At 41.6% G+C, this 24,024-nt stretch overlaps 1 protein-coding gene and 1 pseudogene across 7 annotated transcripts in view; both read left to right on the top strand.

Moving 5' to 3' along the window:
* MAP3K4 (mitogen-activated protein kinase kinase kinase 4) overlaps positions 1–24,024 on the top strand; it is a 481,171-nt gene that overhangs the window by 274,874 nt on the left and 182,273 nt on the right. For all 7 annotated transcript variants that reach the window (XM_053710936.1, XM_053710933.1, XM_053710939.1 and 4 more), the window contains one exon: positions 23,149–23,306. In XM_053710936.1, coding sequence (XP_053566911.1) covers positions 23,149–23,306 — 158 coding nt within the window. The remainder of the gene's footprint in view (positions 1–23,148; positions 23,307–24,024) is intronic.
* Positions 4,913–5,031, top strand: LOC128658362 (uncharacterized; annotated as a pseudogene).

Here is a 24,024-nt window from a genome sequence, read left to right as displayed (position 1 = left end):
CTTCTCGCGCTTCAGCTTTTGGGTCAGCATGCATCGGGTTAGTACACTTATACCCTCTAGTACACGCACATGAGGTTTTGGCGTGCTAATCTCCCTTTTAACAACTTAGTTTTCACGTACGCCCTCCTATTCAACTGAGCACTAATCCAGGCTTTGAGTGTGGACTCTACTTGTCTCCTGCTTTATTTTTGTTTCAGCTTAGCACACCTTGAACTTGTAAGTTTAAATTAGCTTCTTTAAGAGGGAGTAAGTTTTCCATTCCTCAAGAGCTTTCTTTATGGGGATATAATTGTTTATGCTATTGTAGTTTAATTCTATGACGGAGCCTTCTGATTCTGTCCCTAAATCTACCTTAGAAGCTGGGTCCTTTAAATACTTTCCTACCAATGTTAAGTGTGTTTATTGTAAAAAGGCTGAGGTATCGCCTCCAGCTTATTTATGTGGTTCACGATTAAAAATGTTAATGCATTCAGACTATCCTAATGCTGCTTATATGGGTATTATTGTTTCTTCTGTTTGTTCCATACAGGGTAGCTCTACAGATTTTCAACAACTTCCTGGTTGAAGCTTTTGATTCATAAAGCTTGCTTGTAGTACTGCCATTCTACTAGGTCTGTTGCTACTTCCTGGACTTTCAAGAATGAGGCTACTGTTGATCATATTTACAAAGCAGCTACTTGGTCTTTGCACATTTTTACAAAATTCTACTGTTTTTATGTTTTTGCTTCTTCTCAGGCAGCCTTTGGTAGGAAAGTCCTTCAGGCAGTGGTATCAGCTTAATCTTTTTGCCTATAGGATATTTTATGTACATGGTAAAAAAAAAAAAAAAAAAAAGTTAAAATATATGGTTTAATATATGTTTTATACTCTCATTATCTGCATTAAAGAAAAGCATAATTTACGCTTGTTTGATAAATAAATGTATTTCATGGTGGTAAGAGTCCACAAGACTCCACCCTATGGTCTTTGTTGGTGATGGTTATTTATTTTTCTTTCCTAAGATATGGTGAGTCCACAACGTCCTCAATTACTGTTGAAAATATCTCTCCTGGCCAGCAGGAGGAGGCAAAGAGCACCACAGCAAAGCTGTTAAGTATCACTTCCCTTCCCACAAACCCCAGTCATTCTCTTTGCCTTGGTGCATAGAGGAGGTGAACTTTTGGTGTCTAAAGAAAATTGAATTTCCTTCGCTTTAAGCAAGATTTTGGGTCTAGCCGTAGTCCACGTTAATCTCTTCAGTAGGATAGTGGTGGCTTCAAAGCATTTAGGAACTTGTGAGGTGGGCCTTGCTGCGTTTTCCTAACATTTTGCTGCCCTTGAATAGAAAGCCAGAGTAGGTTTACTCTGTTCTTTCTCTTTCTACAGGTCTCTGTGAGGTGTATTCTCCTCTCACACCATGTAAGCTGTCCTCCTGCCGGACAGCTAGATGTGTAGGTAAGTGCCTTTTTGTCTTCTGGGGCTCGGAGGCTGGCACTGAAGGGGTTAAGGACTCTCTGCACTTAAGATGGGACAAAAAAATCCTTAATTGAGGATGTTTAATGGCAGTGAGCAGGCACTATTATTGTATGTTGCTATGGAGACTTAGGGGTTAACCTCTTTCACGACAAGGAAGGGGTTAACCCTCTATTGGTGGCTCAGATCTAATTTTTAATTTGTCTAACCTTAAAGTTTTCTAGACAAATTTAGAGTTTTTTTTTTCCTACCCTAATTCATTCATTCTCAGGAGATAGGGATTCGTATCTAGAGAATTTTAGTATTGTATTTTCTGTTTATTTGGAGTTCTGATGCTCATTAGGGGTTCATCCTTCCCTAATTCAGTATTTGTGCCTTTGTGCTTTTTCTACGTTTTTGTGTACAATGGCGGGGACTGCTCGGAGAGTGGCGCCATTACTATGGGGCTAGTCAGGTTTTCCGCTTTTAAAATGAAGCAGAGCGGTGCCATTGTTTTTTGGCAGCCTTGCAAGAACTCCTTAGGATAGACAGATTATTTTGTTTATTTAGCAGAGCTTGACACTGGACATCTTGCTAAATTTACTCTGCAGAATGAAGCGCTTCATTTCCTTGCCGATTCATGGCATTCTTCTTTTTTATAGAATCGGAGCGGCACCATTTTTAGCTTTGTTGCGTATGGATATGTGAACCCGATTTGTTCTCTGGCTGGGAACTGAGCGGCGTTTTTGTTCTGCATGTCTTTGAAAATTAAGATTAGCAGCTATGTTTCCTTTAATTAGAGAATTTTCCTTGCAGTATGGTACATATTAGTAACATTTTATTGAGCAGAAACATTTATTTTACCAGCTCAAGGTGTATTACATATTTAAATCCTTAAGTTAAGAGTTTATTAAATAAAGTTATTCTCCATTTTTGTGCTGTGGTAATTATCCAGGAGTAATTCCAGGCTAGGATGTGTAAAGTCATTTTTTAATTAAGTGATTTAGGACATATTTCAGGGTTCTGGAACTAAGTATGTCCCTAGGACCAGATGGTTGTTGGCTCTTGATGACCAAATTGTTTTACTAAGCATTTCTGTCCCTCATATTTAGAATATATCTTTTAAAAAATATAAGCTATACTTGTTTGAGCCTCTCGTCTATAAGGACAATTTTAACTGGTTAATTTGTCTATGCGATTATGTGCTGCATGTTTAGCAAGAGCTATTGAATGTACAGATAGGTCTGAGCCCCATGTCTCCCAGGGTGATGCTGTTCAGGCAATGCCACAGCTTTCTCCTTAAAAGGACATGAAACCCAAAATTTTTCTTTCATGATTCTGATAGAGAATACAATTTTAAACAACTTTCCAATTTACTTCTATTATTTAATTTGCTTTTTTCTCTTGTTATCCTTTGCTGAAAGGTTTATCTATGAAAGATCAGGAGCAGCAAAGAACCTAGGTTCTAGTTGCTGATTGGTGGATGCATATATATACCGATTTTCATTGGCTCACACATGTGTTCAGTCAGCAACCAGAAGTGCATTGCTGCTCATTCAACAAAACATACCAATAGAACGGAGAAAAATTCCTTGCTCTATCTGAATCCTGAAATAAAAATGTTGGGTTTCATATCCCTTTAAACGTCCCAAGCCTCTGTGGCGTCACATGCAGTGCCCTGCGGTTCCTTTCAATCTCCTGGAGGAGTGTATTTGCCTGCAGATTTTGCAGCTCAGGTATCCTCTGTGGTATATGCAGCTTTATCTGCTTTTCCTTTGCTACAGGAAAAATGCAAGAGGGCATTTAAAGATTCAGATAGTAAGGTCTCTGCTCCACATTCTGCTCCACTGGTTGCTCTCTCATAGGTCTGATAAGGAGGATTCACCGGTAGCTTCTGAGGGTGAAATCTCAGATTCGGACAGTATAATTCCTTCATCTGATACTGAAGTGGTACCCTTCAGATGTATGCTTGAACACTGTGTATTGTTAAAGAAGGTTTCGGCTACTTGGAAGACACCGATTCCACTGTCGTTGTCAACCTTTAAAAGTTTAGTAAACTTCATAATTTCTATGATGTTGGTTCCTATGTGGAAGTGTTCTAGACATGCTATGGCAATTTTTTACAGGAGGAGAAGCTAGGGATACTTTTCTCCCTGTCTCCCATCCTTTAAAGGATTTTTCCTGTCGCAATAAATGCACGATGCCTTATGTAGACATTGCTGGAGGTTTGTTTGATCACCTAGGTTTTCATGAAAACCTACAGTTTGTGTTACCACTGTTTCAAGTATGACATCTTGTTGGTGCGATGCCTTGTCTATTAGACTTGCTGTACTAGCCCACAGGGCATTGTGGCTGACGTCTTGGTCAGCTGAGAAGCCTACCTGTGGCTTAGTGGTACAGTCCAGGCTTTTTTTCAACGCTGCAGATGCAGGTTCAATATCCAATTGACCTAGTCTTGTGTCAACCGCGGCCATATGTGGAATATATTTAATGTTACCTCCAAGTCTAAGCTTCTGGCGTTTCTTTACAAGGGTGAGACCTTGTTTGGGTCTGGTCTGGCAGAATTAACTTCTGACTTAAGGGTGGAAAAGGTTTTTTTTCTACCACACGTCAAGAGGAATAGACGAAAGGAAAGTCTTACTTTTCCTCTTTCTGCAGGGACCAGGGGGCAGTCTAAGCTTTCTTCCCTGAGACTGATTTCTCCTTTCTGGAGTATCTGCAGTACAGGTATGACAGGAGGCATTCTTGAACTGGGTTCAGGATCTCCCTCCCTGGGAGTGATAGTTTCCTGTTCGGCAAGGGAAAGGGGTCTAGGTATTCATTCCCAAGTTTCTTAGAGTACCGTCCTTCAAGATAACATTCCTTTCTCCTTTGATTCAAGAGGGTCTGTTCATGACGAACATAGACCTGAAGGATGTGTATCTTCTTGTTCCCATTCTATGGGATCTTCTCTAGTTCCTGAGATTAGCCATCCTAGAAAGACTTTCAGGTCTTGAGGAGTTACAGGGATGCCCTTCCTGGACAATATATGGTTCAGGTGCCATTCTCCTTTCGAGCAAACTCTCTTTCGAGAGATCTTGTCTTTTCTACGTTTCAATAGTTCCCTTGTTCCAACTACAAGGGTGATTTTCTTATGGACCTTAATAGATCTATGAGAATATTTCTAATGGAGGTCAGAAAATCAAAGATTTCTTCCTCATACCTCTCTCTGCTGTCTATTGTTCGGCCAACAGCAAGTTCTAGTGGTCCGCTAGATAGTTTAGCCATCATACAACCAGAGGGTTGGGAGTTTAAATCCAGCTGCAACTGATTTTCCTTCACTTTTCAGTGGCTCAATGTATGTAGGTAATTGGTCTAATGACTTCATGGACAACATTCCCTTTGCTCGAGTCCATTTGAGAGCTCTGCAGTTTTGCATGCTCAGTCAATTTTATGACCATTCGGATCTCTCTGATGATAGATCTAGTTCAGCATTAAGAAAGCCTATGGCCACACCACTCTGAATGCGCCCAATCTCGTCTGATCTCGGAAGCTAAGCAGGGTCGGGCCTGGTTAGTACTTGGATGGGAGACCGCCTTGGAATACCAGGTGCTCTATCTCTTGTGGTAATTTTCTCAGAAGTTTCTGTCCCAGGGCGTATGCTTCCGGAGACATTCCTGGGAGATTTTGACCACGGACACCAGCCTGCTGATCTGGGGAGCAGTCTGGGACTCGTTAAGGAGCTTGGACTTTGGACTCAAGAGGAGTCTGCTCTCCCCATAAACATCTTGGAGTTGAGAGCGATTTACAGTGCTCTGATGGCTTGATCTCAGTTGTCCTTAGCCCGGTTTATCAGGTTCCAGTCAGACAATATCACCTCAGTTGCTTACATCAACCACCAGGGAGGAACTCAGAGTTCATTAGCCATGAAGGAGGTGGCTTGAGTTGTTCAGTGGGCAGAAGCTCACAGTTGCTGTCTATCTGCCATCCACATTCCAGGAGTGGACAACTGGGAAGCGGACTTCCTGAGCAGACAGACATTTCATCCTGGGGAGTAGGCTCTCCATCCAGAGGTGTTTTCCCGGTTAACTCTCAAATGGGGAATGCCGGAGTAGGATCTGATGGCGTCTCGGCAGAACGCCAAGCTTCCAAGGTACGGTTCAAGGTCAAGAGATCCGCAGGAAGCCCTGATAGATGCTCTGGAAGTTCCTTGGGATTTCAGTCTAGCATACCCGTTTCCTCCATTTGCTCTCCTTCCACAAGTCATTGATCATATCAAACAGGAGAGAGCATTGGTAATTTTAATAGCTCCTGCAAACCTAGAAAAGATGTCATCTCTTTAACCTTGGAGGTTTCCTCTGAGGAAGGATCTTATAACTCACGGTCCTTTCCTTCATCCAAATCTCGTTTCTCTGAAGTTGACTGTTTGGAGATTGACCACTCAGTTCTGTCTAAGCATGGTTTTTCTGAGTCGTTCATTGAGACCATGATTCAGGCTCGCAAGCCTGTTACTAGAAAGATTTACCATAAGGTATGGCGTGAATACCTTTATTGGTGTGAATCCAAGGACTACTCTTGGAGTAGGGTCAGGATTCCTAGGTTTTTGTCTTTCTCCAGGAAGGTCTGGAGAAGGGTTTGTCGTTTGTCAGTCATCACCCTGGTGGGTCAGATTTCTGCATTATCTATTTTGGTACTTAAACGTTTGGCAGATGTGCCAGATGTTTAATCTTTTTGCTTTCTCTTCTGCTAGGAGAGATTCGAAGTTCTCGGCCTTGCAGTGTGATTCACCTTACCTTATTTTTCATGCTGATAAGGCGGTTATTCGTACTAATATGGTTTTAGATTGAAATCTTAATCAGGAATTTGTTGTTTCTTTTTCTCTTGTAAAGGTGTATCCAGTCCACGGGTTCATCCATTACTTGTGGGATATTCTCCTTCCCAACAGGAAGCTGCAAGAGGACACCCACAGCAGAGCTGTCTATATAACTCCTCCCCTAACTGCCACCCCCAGTCATTCTCTTGCAGCTCTCGACAAGAAAGGAAGTATCAAGAGAGATGTGGTGAATTAGTGTAGTTTTTTACCTTCAATCAAAAGTTTGTTATTTTTAAACGGTACCGGTGTTGTACTGTTTGTACTCTCAGGCAGAAATTGGAAGAAGAATTCTGCCTGGAGGTTTTATGATCTTAGCGGTTTGTAACTAAGGTCCATTGCTGTTCTCACACATAACTGAAGAGTATGGAAAGAAAACTTCAGTTGGGGGGACGGTCTGCAGATTGCCTGCTTTGAGGTATGTTCAGTATATTTTTTTCTAGAGAGATGATAAGGTCTAGAAAATGCTGACAGTGCCTGGTGTATTTGAGGTAAGCCTGATACAGTGATTTAACAGCAACTGGGATCATGCTTGCAAAAAAGGGTAATATTCATGTTAATACTCGTATTACTTTGTGTAAAAACGTTTGCATGTTTTAGAGTAAAAACGTTTTTTATCTGAGGGTGATAAATCTTTATTTTGGGGCCTAGTTTTCCACATGGCTTATTAGATTACTCCTAAAAAAAGGCCCCCTGACTTTCAGTGCATGGTGGGAGGGGCCTATTTTCGCGCACTATATGCGCAGTTAATCTTCTTACTGAGACATACAGCTTCCCTAAAGGAGTCCTCTGGCATCTAGGATCACTATAGAGGGTGTTTTTCCTGCAAAAAATCGTGTTTAAGGGCAGGTAGGGCCACAGCAGAGCTGTTTTTCCGTTTTTCTAATCCATTTTGGGGCCTAAGGGGTTAATCATCCATTTGCAAGTGGGTGCAATGCTGCTTTAGTCTCTTATACACACTGTAAAAATTTCGTAGAGTTTACTACTTTTTATCACTGTTTTGCATTTTATGAGGTAGTTTTTTTCTCTTAAAGGCACAGTACCGTTTTTATTTAATTGCTTTTTCACATTTATTAAAGTGTTTTCCAAGCTTGCTGGTCTCATTACTAGTCTGTTAAACATGTCTGACATAGAGGAGACTCCTTGTTCATTATGTTTAGAAGCCATTGTGGAACCCCCTCTTAGAATGTGTGCCAAATGCACTGACCTTTCTATAAGTTATAAAGACCATATTATGGGTTTTAAGGATTTATCACCAGAGGTTTCTCAGACTGACAAAAGGGAGGTTAAACCACCTAGCTCTCCCAATGTGTCAGAACCTATATCTCCCGCGCAAGTGACGCCAAGTACATCTGGCGCGTCCAATGCGTTTACCTTACAAGACATGGCGGCAGTTATGAATCATACCCTCACAGAGGTATTGTCCAATCTGCCAGGGTTACAAGGAAAGCGAGACAGCTCTGGGGCTAGAACAAATACAGAGCTTTCTGACGCTTTAGTAGCTATGTCTGATATACCCTCACAATGTACAGAAGCCGAAGCAGGAGAGCTTCTATCTGTGGGTGACATTTCTGATTCAGGAAAGGCGTTACTCCAGTCTGACTCTGAAATGACAGCATTTAAATTTAAGCTTGAACACCTCCGCTTGTTGCTCAAGGAGGTTTTAGCAACTCTGGACGACTGTGACACCATTGTAGTCCCAGAGAAATTGTGTAAAATTGACAAATACTTTGCAGTGCCTGTTTACACTGACTGTTTACACTGATGTTTTTCCAATCCCTAAGAGGTTTTCAGAAATTATTACGAAGGAATGGGATAGACTAGGTGTACCGTTCTCTCCCCCTCCTGCGTTTAAAAGGATGTTTCCCATAGATGCCGCTACACGGGACTCGTGGCAGATGGTCCCTAAGGTGGAGGGAGCAGTATCTACCCTAGCTAAGCGTACAACTATCCCCGTCGAGGACAGTTGTGCTTTCCTAGATCCAATGGATAAAAAATTAGAGGGTTTCCTTAAGAAAATATTTATACAACAAGGTTTTATTCTCCAGCCTCTTGCATGCATTGCCCCAGTCACTGCTGCAGCGGCTTTCTGGTTCGAGTCTCTTGAAGAGGCTCTTCAGGTAGAGACCTCTTTGGATGATATCCTTGACAGGCTTAAAGCTCTTAAGTTAGCCAATTAATTTATTTCTGACACCGTTTTTCATTTAACTAAGCTAACGGCTAAGAATTCAGGTTTTGCCATTCAGGCGCGTAGGGCGCTATGGCTTAAATCCTGGTCAGCTGACGTTACTTCAAAGTCTAAGCTTCTCAACATTCCCTTCAAGGGGCAGACCCTATTTGGGCCTGAACTGAAGGAGATCATTTCTGATATTACTGGAGGGAAGGGCCACGCCCTTCCCCAGGATAGGTCCAGCAAATTAAGGACCAAACAGACTAATTTTCGTTCCTTTCGGAACTTCAAGAGTGGTGCAGCTTCAATTTCCTCTACGACAAAACAAGAAGGAAATTCCGCCCAGTCCAAGCCAGTCTGGAGACCTAACCAGGCTTGGAGCAAGGGAAAGCAGGCCAAAAAACCTGCTGCTGCCTCTAAGACAGCATGAAGGAGTAGCCCCCGATCCGGGAACGGATCTAGTTGGGGGCAGACTTTCACTCTTCGCCCAGGCTTGGGCAAGAGACGTCCAGGATCCCTGGGCTCTGGAGATTGTTTCCCAGGGATATCTTCTGGATTTCAAAGCCTCATCTCCAAAAGGGAGATTTCATCTCTCACAATTATCTGCAAACCAGATAAAGAGAGAGGCATTCTTACGTTGTGTTCAAGACCTTCTGGTCATGGGAGGGATCCACCCAGTTCCAAGGGAGGAACAGGGGCAAGGATTCTATTCAAATCTGTTTATAGTTCCCAAAAAAGAGGGAACTTTCAGACCAATCTTGGATCTCAAGATCCTAAACAAATTTCTCAGGGTCCCATCCTTCAAGATGGAGACTATTCGAACCATCCTACCTTTGATACAGGAGGGTCAATATATGACTACCGTGGACTTAAAGGATGCTTATCTCCACATTCCGATACACAGAGATCATCATCGGTTTCTCAGGTTTGCCTTCCTAGACAGGCATTACCAGTTTGTGGCTCTTCCCTTCGGGTTAGCCACGGCACCAAGAATCTTTACGAAGGTTCTAGGGTCCCTACTGGCGGTTCTAAGGCCACGGGGCATAGCGGTGGCCCCTTACCTAGACGACATTCTGATACAGGCGTCGACTTTTTAAATCGCCAAGTCCCATACGGACATTGTTCTTGCCTTTCTGAGGTCTCACGGGTGGAAAGTGAATGAAAAAAAGAGTTCTCTCTCCCCTCTCACAAGAGTTTCCTTCCTAGGAACTCTGATAGATTCAGTAGAAATGAAGATTTTTCTGACAGAGGTCAGGTTGTTAAAGCTTCTAACTTCCTGCCGGGCTCTTTATTCCACTTCTCAGCCGTCAGTGGCTCAGTGTATGGAAGTAATCGGCTTAATGGTAGCGGCAATGGACATAGTTCTGTTTGTCCGCCTACATCTCAGACCACTGCAACTTTGCATGCTCAATCAGTGGAATGGGGATTACACAGATTTGTCCCCTCTGCTAAATCTGGATCAAGAGACCAGAGATTCTCTTCTCTGGTGGCTATCTCGGGTCCATCTTTCCAGGGGAATGAGCTTCCGCAGGCCAGAATGGACTATAGTGACGACAGATGCCAGCTTTCTGGGTTGGGGCGCAGTCTGGAACTCCCTGAAGGCTCAGGGTTCGTGGACTCAGGAGGAAGCCCTCCTTCCGATAAACATTCTGGAACTAAGAGCGATATTCAATGCTCTTCAGGCTTGGCCTCAGCTAGTTGCTGTCAGGTTCATCAGATTTCAGTCGGACAACATCACAACTGTAGCCTATATCAACCATCAGGGGGGTACAAAGAGTCCCCTGGCGATGTTGGAGGTTTCAAAGATAATTCTATGGCCAGAGCATCTCTCAGCTATCCATATCCCAGGAGTAGAGAACTGGGAGGCGGATTTTTTAAGTCGGCAGACTTTTCATCCGGGGGAGTGGGAACTCCATCCGGAGGTATTTGCCCAGTTGATTGGGACTGGTTCCCAACAGTAATTGAGGACGTTGTGGACTCACCATATCTTAGGAAAGAAAACAAAATTTATGCTTACCTGATACATTTATTTATTTCCGTATATGGTGAATCCACGACCCCACCCTTTATTTTAAGACCATTAATTTTGACTACACCTCAGGCACTGCTACACCTTTGTGTTTCTTCTTTTTTCCATTTCCCTTTGGTCAAATGACTGGGGTTTGTGGGAAGGGAACCTTAAAAGCTTTGCTGTGGTACTCTTTGCCTCCTCCTGCTTGTTAGGAGTGATATTCCCAACAGTAATTGAGGATGTCGTGGACTCGCCATACCCGGAAAGAAAGAAATTTTTTGGTTCTTAATTCCTTTTCATATCTTTTTTTGCTTGGCTATACATCAGACTAGTTTCTAGTGAGATGGGAGGGGTTTTATAGAGCTCTTGGGTTTTGGGAATCTTTGCCTCCTACTAGTGTTCAGGAGAGGTGATTCCCAGGAGTATTGGATTGTGGACTCTCACCACCATTAAATAAATGAATTTATCATGTAAGCATAAATACCTATAGTGTAACCTAGGCTCTAAATTGGCAGGGCCCATAGTTAGGAGATGCATAAAATGTATTTAGATATAGATATATGTAGACAATGCAGAAGTAAATGTATATGTTGAGTTTATGCAGTCTATGACATGCATGTGTATTGTCACTTGCCCTTTTAACACAATATTGTATACACGACAGTCGGATATCTCACCAATTTCAACTAATTCTTAAAGAGCTTCCAAGAGAATCACTTAATTCATTAATTACTGTGCTGGGTTGGTGGGAAGATGAGAGAAATGAATGTACGAAACAAAAATATAAATTGTGTAGGTGGTGTTTGTTGTCTGTGCTTATTTAGAATAGAAGCACAAAACGTCCCTATGGCATATGTTGCACATTTCTCCAGCTTGTGAAGATCAATAAGCACATCCATTAACTTTATCTTTTCCATAAAGGGAACAAATATTATTCGAGGCAAATAGATTAAAAGGGCACTCCAGAGCAATCAGACGTTTAGAATGTTTATACATTGGCATCTATTCTGCACTTTCATGACGGTGTCAGAGTTAAAAGAAGGAAAAATAAAGGGCAAGAACCTTTGTTATAATTAATGCTAGTTATAATAAAATAATGATAATAAACTTAGTAACTTAGCTGAGCAAGCTCTTCTGGGGCTTTGAGGTTTGCATTGGAATGCCAGTTATACTATATTCAGTGTACTTTTTGGCAGATAGCCATATAGTTTTTAACTATAATACGCAGCAATAGATTTGCGCTGCGGAATCTGTTGGCGCTCTACAAATAACCGATAATAATAATAATAATAATAATAATAATACATTTACGTTCACTGCACTGTGACACACAATAAATCCACCAATCAGGTTTTTTGCAATGCCCTTCATTATGTGCTAGACAAAAAACAAAGTATATTTTGTAATACAGTTTATAATCTTTCTCTAAGAATTAAATGGTTACTCCAAATTTCTGTTCTAAGGTCAAACACTCTCCTGACTGGCACCAGGTAAATTCAGGTCAATATAGTCCTTTTTGTGTATCTAAAGAATAAGGCTCCCATTCCTTATTTCTTTATAATTTGTTGCTATGGTTGTCAACAGGAATTGTTTAGTTTGTTGTAGGGTAGATTAAGTAATAGTATTTATATTTACTAAGGCACAAATCTAGTTCAGTTTTTAATTCAGTAGTGAAAGCCATCATTTAAAAAGAGACCCTGCTCCTTTTACTTAGAGGCCTTGTGTGTGCTTATTTCTACTAGAATGGCTGGTACAATTTACTTGCCTACTACTTTTAAATTCTTGAAACAGGGTGTCCAGTGCAGAGCTAGGCCGCCTTTTCTAAGCATTGTTGCAAAGTAATAATATGAAGTGCCCAGAGTGACAATTTCACATTTCTGGAAATAAATAACAACATATACAAACAAGTTTATATATTTTGAAGCAAACTCTGTTTTAAAGACAATTGGATTAGACACACATGCCCTCATTTATGAAGCTCATGCATTTAGGGCCTCAAGATCAACATCCGCTGCCGGAATCTAAAGTGATAGCAAATCCTAGCGTTTGTGAAACGCTAGGATTTACCATTAGAACAAATAGAGGGGACAAGTATAAAATACTTCATGCTGAAAGCTCCTTTATTTGTTTGCAGTGTTCGCCTCTCTGTGCTGCTAAGGCAGCCCACGGCAGAACGCTTTATGGCTGAAAAGTGACATTTCAACCTCGTAGCCAATAGCCGTGCGGGAAATCCTGCTTGGCGCCGTATATTTTATACTTCATGAATGTCCTCTTTATTGGTTCCAATGGTGTAATTCCGAGCGTTTCACAAACTCTATGATTTACCATGACTTTAAGGTTGCACATTCAATCCTAGGTTAAAAAATGTATTACACAGTGATAAATGCTAGCAATATTGGATAGGTGGCCTGAATCAAAGAACAAATATATTTAGGTTCACCCAGAAATCCCAGTACGGAGACTACTAGTCTAAAAGAAAGAGAAAACCACTCTACAGTTTAAACTTACTTGTTGCAAACATATATTATATAAATATGCGTATAATATTTTTTAAAAACATACATTAGAATTGATTAGGACAGAATATGTGTCTACTTCACAAGAATTTTACTGATAAATATTTAAAATTGCTTTATACAGGCTGCTCCTTACTTAAAAAGTATTAGTGAGAGGAATAAAACAATATACATAGCCAGTGCTATTTGTAACATTTTGCTATGTATATTGTTTTATTGCTCTCACTAATACTTTTTAAGTAAGGAGGAGCCTGTATAACGCGGTTTTAAATATTTATCAGTAAAAAAATTTGAAGTAGACACGGATTCTGTCCTAATCAATTCTAATGTATGTTTTAAAAAAATATTAGACGCATATTTATATAATATATGTTTGCAACAAATGCGTTTAAACTGTAGAGTGTTTTTTCTTTTAGACTAGTATTCCCAGTACTGGGATTTCTGGGCGTACCCAAATATATTTGTTCTTTGCACATTCAATCCTACCCTCTGTTTGCACACAACAAATTGAGCAGGGGCAGGGCTTGTCAGTCATCCCGTGTGAACAAGTCTTGGCTGTCTAACATTCGCAGCCTCTAAGGTTGGGAACATGCTAAAGGGATAGTAAACCCCAAAAATGTTATTGTTTAACCCCTTAAGGACCACAGCACTTTTCCATTTTCTGTCCATTTGGGACCAAGGCTATTTTTACATTTCTGCAGTGTTTGTGTTTAGCTGTAATTTTCCTCTTACTCGTTTACTGTACCCACACATATTATATACCGTTTTTCTCGCCATTAAATGGACTTTCTAAAGATACCATTATTTTCATCATATCTTATAATTTACTATAAAAAAAATTATAAAATATGAGGAAAAAATGGAAAAAAACACACTTTTTCTAACTTTGAACCCCAAAATCTGTTACACATCTATAACCACCAAAAAACACCCATGCTAAATAGTTTCTAAATTTTGTCCTGAGTTTAGAAATACCCAATGTTTACACGTTCTTTGTTTTTTTTGCAAGTTATAGGGAAATAAATACAAGTAGCACTTTGCTATTTCCAAACCACTTTTTTTCAAAATTAGCGCTAGTTACATTGGGACACTGATATCTTTCAGGAATACCTGAATATCCCTTGACATGTATATATTTTTTTTTAGAAGACATCCCAAAGTATTGATCTAGGCCCATTTTAGTATATTTCATGCAACCATTTCACTACCAAATGCGATCAAATAAAAAAAATGTTCACTTTTTCACAAATTGTTTCACAAACTTTAGGTTTCTCACTGAAATTATTTACAAACAACTTGTGCAATTATGGTATAAATGGTTGTAAATGCTTCTCTGGGATCCCCTTTGTTCAGAAATAGCAGACATTTATGGCTTTGGCATTGCTTTTTGGTATTTAGAAGGCAGCTAAATGCCACTGCGCACCACACGTGTATTATGCCCAGCATTGAAGGGGTTAATTAGGGAGCTTGTAGGGAGCTTGTAGGGTTAATTTTAGCTTTAGTATAATGTAGTAGACAACCCAAAGTATTGATCTAGGTCCATTTTGGTATATTTCATGCCACCATTTCACCGCCAAATGCGAACAAATAAAAAAAAGCGTTACATTTTTCACAATTTTAGGTTTCTCACTGAAATTATTTACAAACAGCTTGTGCAATTATGGCATACATTGTTGTAAAAGCTTCTCTGGGATCCCCTTTGTTCAGAAATAGCAGACATATATGGCTTTGGCTTTGCTTTTTGGTAATTAGAAGGCAGCTAAATGCCGTTGCGCACCACACGTGTATAATGCCCAGCATTGAAGGGGTTAATTAGGGAGCTTGTAGGGAGCTTGTAGGGTTAATTTTAGCTTTAGTGTAGGTATCAACCTCCCACATGACACATCACACCCCCTGATCCCTCCCAAACAGCTCTCTTCCCTCCCCCACCCCACAATTGTCCCCGCCATCTTAAGTACTGGCAGTAAGTCTGCCAGTACTAAAATAAGAGTTTTCTCCAACATAGGTGTGTCCGGTCCACGGCGTCATCCTTACTTGTGGGATATTCTCTTCCCCAACAGGAAATGGCAAAGAGCCCAGCAAAGCTGGTCACATGATCCCTCCTAGGCTCCGCCTACCCCAGTCATTCTCTTTGCCGTTGTACAGGCAACATCTCCACGGAGATGGCTTAGAGTTTTTTAGTGTTTAACTGTAGTTTTTATTATTCAATCAAGAGTTTGTTATTTTGAAATAGTGCTGGTATGTACTATTTACTCAGAAACAGAAAAGAGATGAAGATTTCTGTTTGTATGAGGAAAATGATTTTAGCAACCGTCACTAAAATCCATGGCTGTTCCACACAGGACTGTTGAGAGCAATTAACTTCAGTTGGGGGAACAGTGAGCAGTCTCTTGCTGCTTGAGGTATGACACATTCTAACAAGACGATGTAATGCTGGAAGCTGTCATTTTCCCTATGGGATCCGGTAAGCCATGTTTATTAAGATCGTAAATAAGGGCTTCACAAGGGCTTATTAAGACTGTAGACTTTTTATGGGCTAAATCGATTCATTATTAACACATATTTAGCCTTGAGGAATCATTTATTCTGGGTATTTTGATATAATAATATCGGCAGGCACTGTTTTAGACACCTTATTCTTAGGGGCTTTCCCAAATCATAGGCAGAGCCTCATTTTCGCGCCGGTGTTGCGCACTTGTTTTTGAGAGGCATGACATGCAGTCGCATGTGAGAGGAGCTCTGATACTTAGAAAAGACTTTCTGAAGGCGTCATTTGGTATCGTATTCCCCTTTGGGCTTGGTTGGGTCTCAGCAAAGCAGATACCAGGGACTGTAAAGGGGTTAAAGTTAAAAACGGCTCCGGTTCCGTTATTTTAAGGGTTAAAGCTTCCAAATTTGGTGTGCAATACTTTGAAGGCTTTAAGACACTGTGGTGAAAATTTGGTGAATTTTGAACAATTCCTTCATATTTTTTCGCAATTGCAGTAATAAAGTGTGTTCAGTTTAAAATTTAAAGTGACAGTAACGGTTTTATTTTAAAACGTTTTTTGTACTTTGTTATCAAGTTTATGCCTGTTTAACATGTCTGAACTACCAGATAGACTGTGTTCTGAATGTGGGGAAGCCAGAATTCCTATTCATTTAAATAAATGTGATTTATGTGACAATGACAATGATGCCCAAGATGATTCCTCAAGTGAGGGGAGTAAGCATGGTACTGCATCATTCCCTCCTTCGTCTACACGAGTCTTGCCCACTCAGGAGGCCCCTAGTACATCTAGCGCGCCAATACTCCTTACTATGCAACAATTAACGGCTGTAATGGATAATTCTGTCAAAAACATTTTAGCCAAAATGAACACTTATCAGCGTAAGCGCGACTGCTCTGTTTTAGATACTGAAGAGCATGACGACGCTGATAATAATGGTTCTGAAGGGCCCCTAACCCAGTCTGATGGGGCCAGGGAGGTTTTGTCTGAGGGAGAAATTACTGATTCAGGGAACATTTCTCAACAAGCTGAACCTGATGTGATTACGTTTAAATTTAAGTTGGAACATCTCCGCATTCTGCTTAAGGAGGTATTATCCACTCGGGATGATTGTGACAAGTTGGTCATCCCAGAGAAACTATGTAAAATGGACAAGTTCCTAGAGGTCCCGGGGCTCCCAGAAGCTTTTCCTATACCCAAGCGGGTGGCGGACATTGTTAATAAAGAATGGGAAAGGCCCGGTATTCCTTTCGTCCCTCCCCCCATATTTAAAAAATTGTTTCCTATGGTCGACCCCAGAAAGGACTTATGGCAGACAGTCCCCAAGGTCGAGGGAGCGGTTTCCACTTTAAACAAACGCACCACTATACCCATAGAGGATAGTTGTGCTTTCAAAGATCCTATGGATAAAAAATTAGAAGGTTTACTTAAAAAGATGTTTGTTCAGCAGGGTTACCTTCTACAACCAATTTCATGCGTTGTCCCTGTAGCTACAGCCGCATGTTTCTGGTTCGATGAGCTGATAAAGGCGGTCGATAGTGATTCTCCTCCTTATGAGGAGATTATGGACAGAATCAATGCTCTCAAATTGGCTAATTCTTTCACCCTAGACGCCACTTTGCAATTGGCTAGGTTAGCGGCTAAGAATTCTGGGTTTGCTATTGTGGCGCGCAGAGCGCTTTGGTTGAAATCTTGGTCAGCTGATGCGTCTTCCAAGAACAAGCTACTTAACATTCCTTTCAAGGGGAAAACGCTGTTTGGCCCTGACTTGAAAGAGATTATCTCTGATATCACTGGGGGTAAGGGCCACGCCCTTCCTCAGGATCGGCCTTTCAAGGCAAAAAATAAACCTAATTTTCGTCCCTTTCGTAGAAATGGACCAGCCCAAAGTGCTACGTCCTCTAAGCAAGAGGGTAATACTTCTCAAGCCAAGCCAGCTTGGAGACCAATGCAAGGCTGGAACAAGGGAAAGCAGGCCAAGAAACCTGCCACTGCTACCAAGACAGCATGAAATGTTGGCCCCCGATCCGGGACCGGATCTGGTGGGGGGCAGACTCTCTCTCTTCGCTCAGGCTTGGGCAAGAGATGTTCTGGATCCTTGGGCGCTAGAAATAGTCTCCCAAGGTTATCTTCTGGAATTCAAGGGGCTTCCCCCAAGGGGGAGGTTCCACAGGTCTCAGTTGTCTTCAGACCACATAAAAAGACAGGCATTCTTACATTGTGTAGAAGACCTGTTAAAAATGGGAGTGATTCATCCTGTTCCATTAAGAGAACAAGGGATGGGGTTCTACTCCAATCTGTTCATAGTTCCCAAAAAAGAGGGAACGTTCAGACCAATCTTGGATCTCAAGATCTTAAACAAGTTTCTCAAGGTTCCATCGTTCAAGATGGAAACCATTCGAACTATTCTTCCTTCCATCCAGGAAGGTCAATTCATGACCACAGTGGATTTAAAGGATGCGTATCTACATATTCCTATCCACAAGGAACATCATCGGTTCCTAAGGTTCGCATTCCTGGACAAGCATTACCAGTTCGTGGCGCTTCCTTTCGGATTAGCCACTGCTCCAAGGATTTTCACAAAGGTACTAGGGTCCCTTCTAGCTGTGCTAAGACCAAGGGGCATTGCTGTAGTACCTTACTTGGACGACATTCTGATTCAAGCGTCGTCCCTTCCTCAAGCAAAGGCTCACACGGACATTGTCCTGGCCTTTCTCAGATCTCACGGATGGAAAGTGAACGTGGAAAAGAGTTCTCTATCTCCGTCAACAAGGGTTCCCTTCTTGGGAACAATAATAGACTCCTTAGAAATGAGGATTTTTCTGACAGAGGCCAGAAAAACAAAACTTCTAAACTCTTGTCAAATACTTCATTCCGTTCCTCTTCCTTCCATAGCGCAGTGCATGGAAGTGATCGGTTTGATGGTAGCGGCAATGGACATAGTTCCTTTTGCGCGCATTCATCTAAGACCATTACAACTGTGCATGCTCAGTCAGTGGAATGGGGACTATACAGACTTGTCTCCGAAGATACAAGTAAATCAGAGGACCAGAGACTCACTCCGTTGGTGGCTGTCCCTGGACAACCTGTCACAAGGGATGACATTCCGCAGACCGGAGTGGGTCATCGTCACGACCGACGCCAGTCTGATGGGCTGGGGCGCGGTCTGGGGATCCCTGAAAGCTCAGGGTCTTTGGTCTCGGGAAGAATCTCTTCTACCGATAAATATTCTGGAACTGAGAGCGATATTCAATGCTCTCAAGGCTTGGCCTCAGCTAGCGAGGGCCAAGTTCATACGGTTTCAATCAGACAACATGACAACTGTTGCGTACATCAACCATCAGGGGGGAACAAGGAGTTCCCTAGCGATGGAAGAAGTGACCAAAATCATTCTATGGGCGGAGTCTCACTCCTGCCACCTGTCTGCTATCCACATCCCAGGAGTGGAAAATTGGGAAGCGGATTTTCTGAGTCGTCAGACATTGCATCCGGGGGAGTGGGAACTCCATCCGGAAATCTTTGCCCAAGTCACTCAGCTGTGGGGCATTCCAGACATGGATCTGATGGCCTCTCGTCAGAACTTCAAAGTTCCTTGCTACGGGTCCAGATCCAGGGATCCCAAGGCGGCTCTAGTGGATGCACTAGTAGCACCTTGGACCTTCAAACTAGCTTATGTGTTCCCGCCGTTTCCTCTCATCCCCAGGCTGGTAGCCAGGATCAATCAGGAGAGGGCGTCGGTGATCTTGATAGCTCCTGCGTGGCCACGCAGGACTTGGTATGCAGATCTGGTGAATATGTCATCGGCTCCACCTTGGAAGCTACCTTTGAGACGAGACCTTCTTCTTCAGGGTCCGTTCGAACATCCGAATCTGGTTTCACTCCAGCTGACTGCTTGGAGATTGAACGCTTGATCTTATCGAAGCGAGGGTTCTCAGATTCTGTTATCGATACTCTTGTTCAGGCCAGAAAGCCTGTAACTAGAAAGATTTACCACAAAATTTGGAAAAAATATATCTGTTGGTGTGAATCTAAAGGATTCCCTTGGGACAAGGTTAAGATTCCTAAGATTCTATCCTTCCTTCAAGAAGGACTGGAAAAAGGATTATCTGCTAGTTCCCTGAAGGGACAGATTTCTGCCTTGTCTGTGTTACTTCACAAAAAGCTGGCAGCTGTGCCAGATGTTCAAGCCTTTGTTCAGGCTCTGGTTAGAATTAAGCCTGTTTACAAACCTTTGACTCCTCCTTGGAGTCTCAACTTAGTTCTTTCAGTTCTTCAGGGGGTTCCGTTTGAACCCTTACATTCCGTTGATATTAAGTTATTATCTTGGAAAGTTTTGTTTTTAGTTGCAATTTCTTCTGCTAGAAGAGTTTCAGAATTATCTGCTCTGCAGTGTTCTCCTCCTTATCTGGTGTTCCATGCAGATAAGGTGGTTTTACGTACTAAACCTGGTTTTCTTCCAAAAGTTGTTTCTAACAAAAACATTAACCAGGAGATTATCGTACCTTCTCTGTGTCCGAAACCAGTTTCAAAGAAGGAACGTTTGTTGCACAATTTGGATGTTGTTCGCGCTCTAAAATTCTATTTAGATGCTACAAAGGATTTTAGACAAACATCTTCCTTGTTTGTTGTTTATTCCGGTAAAAGGAGAGGTCAAAAAGCAACTTCTACCTCTCTCTCTTTTTGGATTAAAAGCATCATCAGATTGGCTTACGAGACTGCCGGACGGCAGCCTCCCGAAAGAATCACGGCTCATTCCACTAGGGCTGTGGCTTCCACATGGGCCTTCAAGAACGAGGCTTCTGTTGATCAGATATGTAGGGCAGCGACTTGGTCTTCACTGCACACTTTTACCAAATTTTACAAGTTTGATACTTTTGCTTCTTCTGAGGCTATTTTTGGGAGAAAGGTTTTGCAAGCCGTGGTGCCTTCCATTTAGGTGACCTGATTTGCTCCCTCCCTTCATCCGTGTCCTAAAGCTTTGGTATTGGTTCCCACAAGTAAGGATGACGCCGTGGACCGGACACACCTATGTTGGAGAAAACAGAATTTATGTTTACCTGATAAATTACTTTCTCCAACGGTGTGTCCGGTCCACGGCCCGCCCTGGTTTTTTTAATCAGGTCTGATAATTTTTTTTCTTTAACTACAGTCACCACGGTACCATATGGTTTCTCCTATGCAAATATTCCTCCTTAACGTCGGTCGAATGACTGGGGTAGGCGGAGCCTAGGAGGGATCATGTGACCAGCTTTGCTGGGCTCTTTGCCATTTCCTGTTGGGGAAGAGAATATCCCACAAGTAAGGATGACGCCGTGGACCGGACACACCGTTGGAGAAAGTAATTTATCAGGTAAACATAAATTCTGTTTTTTGGGGATTTAAAAGAAAAAAAACAATAATAATTCTGCTCTGTAGGATCCCCCCTTAGCCCCCAACCTCCCTGATCCCCCCCAAACAGCTCTCTAACCCCCCTCTCTGCCTTATTATGCGCCATATTGGGTACTGGCAGCTGTCTGCCAGTACCCAGTTTGAACTCAAATGTTTTTTTATCAATTTTTTTTATTTTATTATTTAGCTGCCCCCCCTCAATTATGTAGCTGCCCCCCCTCAACCCCCAACCTCCCACCCTCCCAGATCGTTAAAATGTTTTATGATGCCACCCTCTCTCCCACCAAGTACCCCTGTTGTTCCATAGTGTAGGTTTCCCACCCCCCGCGCGCACCCGCTCCCGTGCATGCGCGCGCACCCGCTCCCGTGCACGCGCGCGCACCCGCGCACGTGCGCGCACTCGATCCCGCCCCCCTTCCCACCAATGGCCGCCCACCCGCCTCCCTAGATCAGCTCCCACCCACCAACGAACATGGCCATTGATGGCCGATGCAGAGAGGGCCACAGGGTGGCTCTCTCTGCATCGGACGGCTAAAAAATGTTATAGCAGGATGCCTCAATATCGAGGCATCACTGCTATAACATGAAAGCAGTTGGAAGTGATCAGGATCGCTTCCACTGCTTTCAAAGACCAACGACGTACGGGGTACGTCCTTGGTCATTAACTGCATTTTTTTGCAGGACGTACCCCATACGTCGTTGGTCGTTAAGGGGTTAAAAAAAACAAACATAAAAACAAGATAATCCCTTTATTTACCATTCCTCTGTTTTGCATAACCAACACTGTTGTAGAAATATACTTTTTACCTGTAATTACCTTGTATCTAAGCTTCTGCAGACTGTCTTCTTATCTCAGATCTTTTGACAGGCAATTAGTGCTGGCTCTTAAATAACTCCACGTGCATGAGCACAATGTTATTTATATGGAACACATGAGCTAACGCCATCTAGCTATGAAAAACTATCAAATGCATTCAGATAAGAGGCGGCCTTCAAGGCTTAGAAATTAGCATATGAGCCTTCCTAGGTTTAGTTTTCAACTAAGAATACCAAGAGAACAAAGCAAATGTGATGATAAAAGTGAATTAGAAAGTTGTTAAAATTGCATGCCCTATCTGAATCATGAAAGTTTAATTTAAGGGGCCTATTTAACAAAGTTCTGTCGGACCTGATCTGACAGTGCGGATCAGGTCCGACAGACTTTGCTGAATGCGGAGAGCCATACGCTCTCCGTATTCTGCATTGCACCAGCAGCTCTTGTGAGCTGCTGGTGCAACGCTGCCCCCTGCAGATTCATGGCCAATCGGCTGCCAGCAAGGGGTTTCAATCAACCCGATCGTACTCGGGTTGATTGATGTCTGTCCGCTCGCCAGAAACACAGGCCCTCAAGCACCATCCGGAGATTGATAAATGGGCCCCATTGTCTAAGAAGCAGAGGTGGTATGAAGACTGCTTCTTAACTTTCAGTTGCAGCACTTAAACGTCCCAAAACTACTTAGGCAGCTTCATAAACAGGGCCGGAGAATGCAGCCCTTTTAATGCATTCCTACTTTAGATCAGACAACCCCCTGCCAATCCCTTAAACTCATCAGATCTCAGACCCCTAGACCTGCAACATGATGACCAAATCAGAACTCAGATCAGGCACATGGACCCACAGCCCTATACCAACATCAGACCTCGGATGAGACCCATGGACTTGCAGCACCATACTAAAATCAGACCTAAGATTAGAGTTCTGATACTGTAACCCCATACTCAAATCAGATCTAAAATCAGAAAGTTGTTTAAAATAGTTTTCTTTATCTATATCATGAAATAAAATATTGACTTATGATTTAATTATCATGCTTTGATTTGTCTTATTGATGCAACTAGTCTTGGATTTCTCAAGTGTTCTCCTGTGTTTTGATCTCATATGTCGCTTATGACTTCAAATCTCTGTTTACTCAATACAAAATCAAGTCTTTTATATTTTACTGCAGTGCCTAGTAGCAGACATTGCAGAAAGTACTAAACCGTGGGTTATGAAATTGCAAGTTAGAACACTATACCGCACATATGATTAGCCAGATATATGAATTGTTCAATAGTTGTCTAGTTACTTTACTTATTATCTGATGCAAACCTTTAATTTATGTACAATAGTCGGTGCAATGACAATATGATCAGTTTAAAATTCTAAAATGTATGTATGAGATATTAGTTATAAAGGCAATGTCTTTGTTTTTATGAGTAAAGGGATTTTATTAATACACTCCTTAGTTCTGACAAGCATGTTCTCAATTTGCCAGGTATACTTTGATTACATGCGGAGCTGGATCCATATGCTACAGCAGTTACCTCAAGCCTCACACAGTCTAAAAAACCTTCTGGAGGAAGAATGGAATTTCACCAAAGAAATAACTCCTTATATACGAGGAGGTGAAGCTCAGGCTGGGAAGCTTTTCTGGTATGAACATTCCTAGAACATTTAGCAATCCAAAATGGACATCACTAGGATTATTTCTTCTTAATTTATTATTTATATTTATTTACTTTTTCTATGTGGTTAAAGGGAAATTATATGCACTGATTCTTTGGTTTATGTAATTAATGTGTTACTTAGCCTAGATAATCATGTCCCAGATTACAAGTGGAGTGAAACATTTTTGGTATTTAAGTTGAAAATAAAAAGTTAGCCCTTGAGCAAAAGACTCAGGCACGCTTACTTCTGGACTTTGGATATTGCAACCACACTAACTCCCTCTCTCTGTAGACTTCTATGAGGGAGGCTAAAAAAGGCGTTCTCTTTTTGTCGTTTGCCCGTTAATCCAAAACTACACTAGACCAACTGTGCTAAAGCCAAAGATGCGTTAGGAATACTTCAAATTCCTATATTCTTCACTTAGAAGAATTTTTTTTGGTTTTACTTAAAAGTAAAGTGAAGAAGATAGTAATTTCAAGTATTTCTATAAAAAAAATCATAAAAACATAAAAAAAATTAAAATAGATATTGCATATTTCAAGATATTTGACTGGCTCAAAAGTGTATATACTGTATAAATACACATGTATAAACATATTTAGACACGTATACGTACACACACACACACACATATATATATATATATATATATATATATATATATATGTATATGTATATATATATATATATATATATATATATA

Source organism: Bombina bombina, chromosome 4, assembly GCF_027579735.1.
Source record: "Bombina bombina isolate aBomBom1 chromosome 4, aBomBom1.pri, whole genome shotgun sequence".
NCBI lineage: Eukaryota > Metazoa > Chordata > Amphibia > Anura > Bombinatoridae > Bombina > Bombina bombina.
This window is presented reverse-complemented; position numbering and strand designations above follow the sequence as displayed.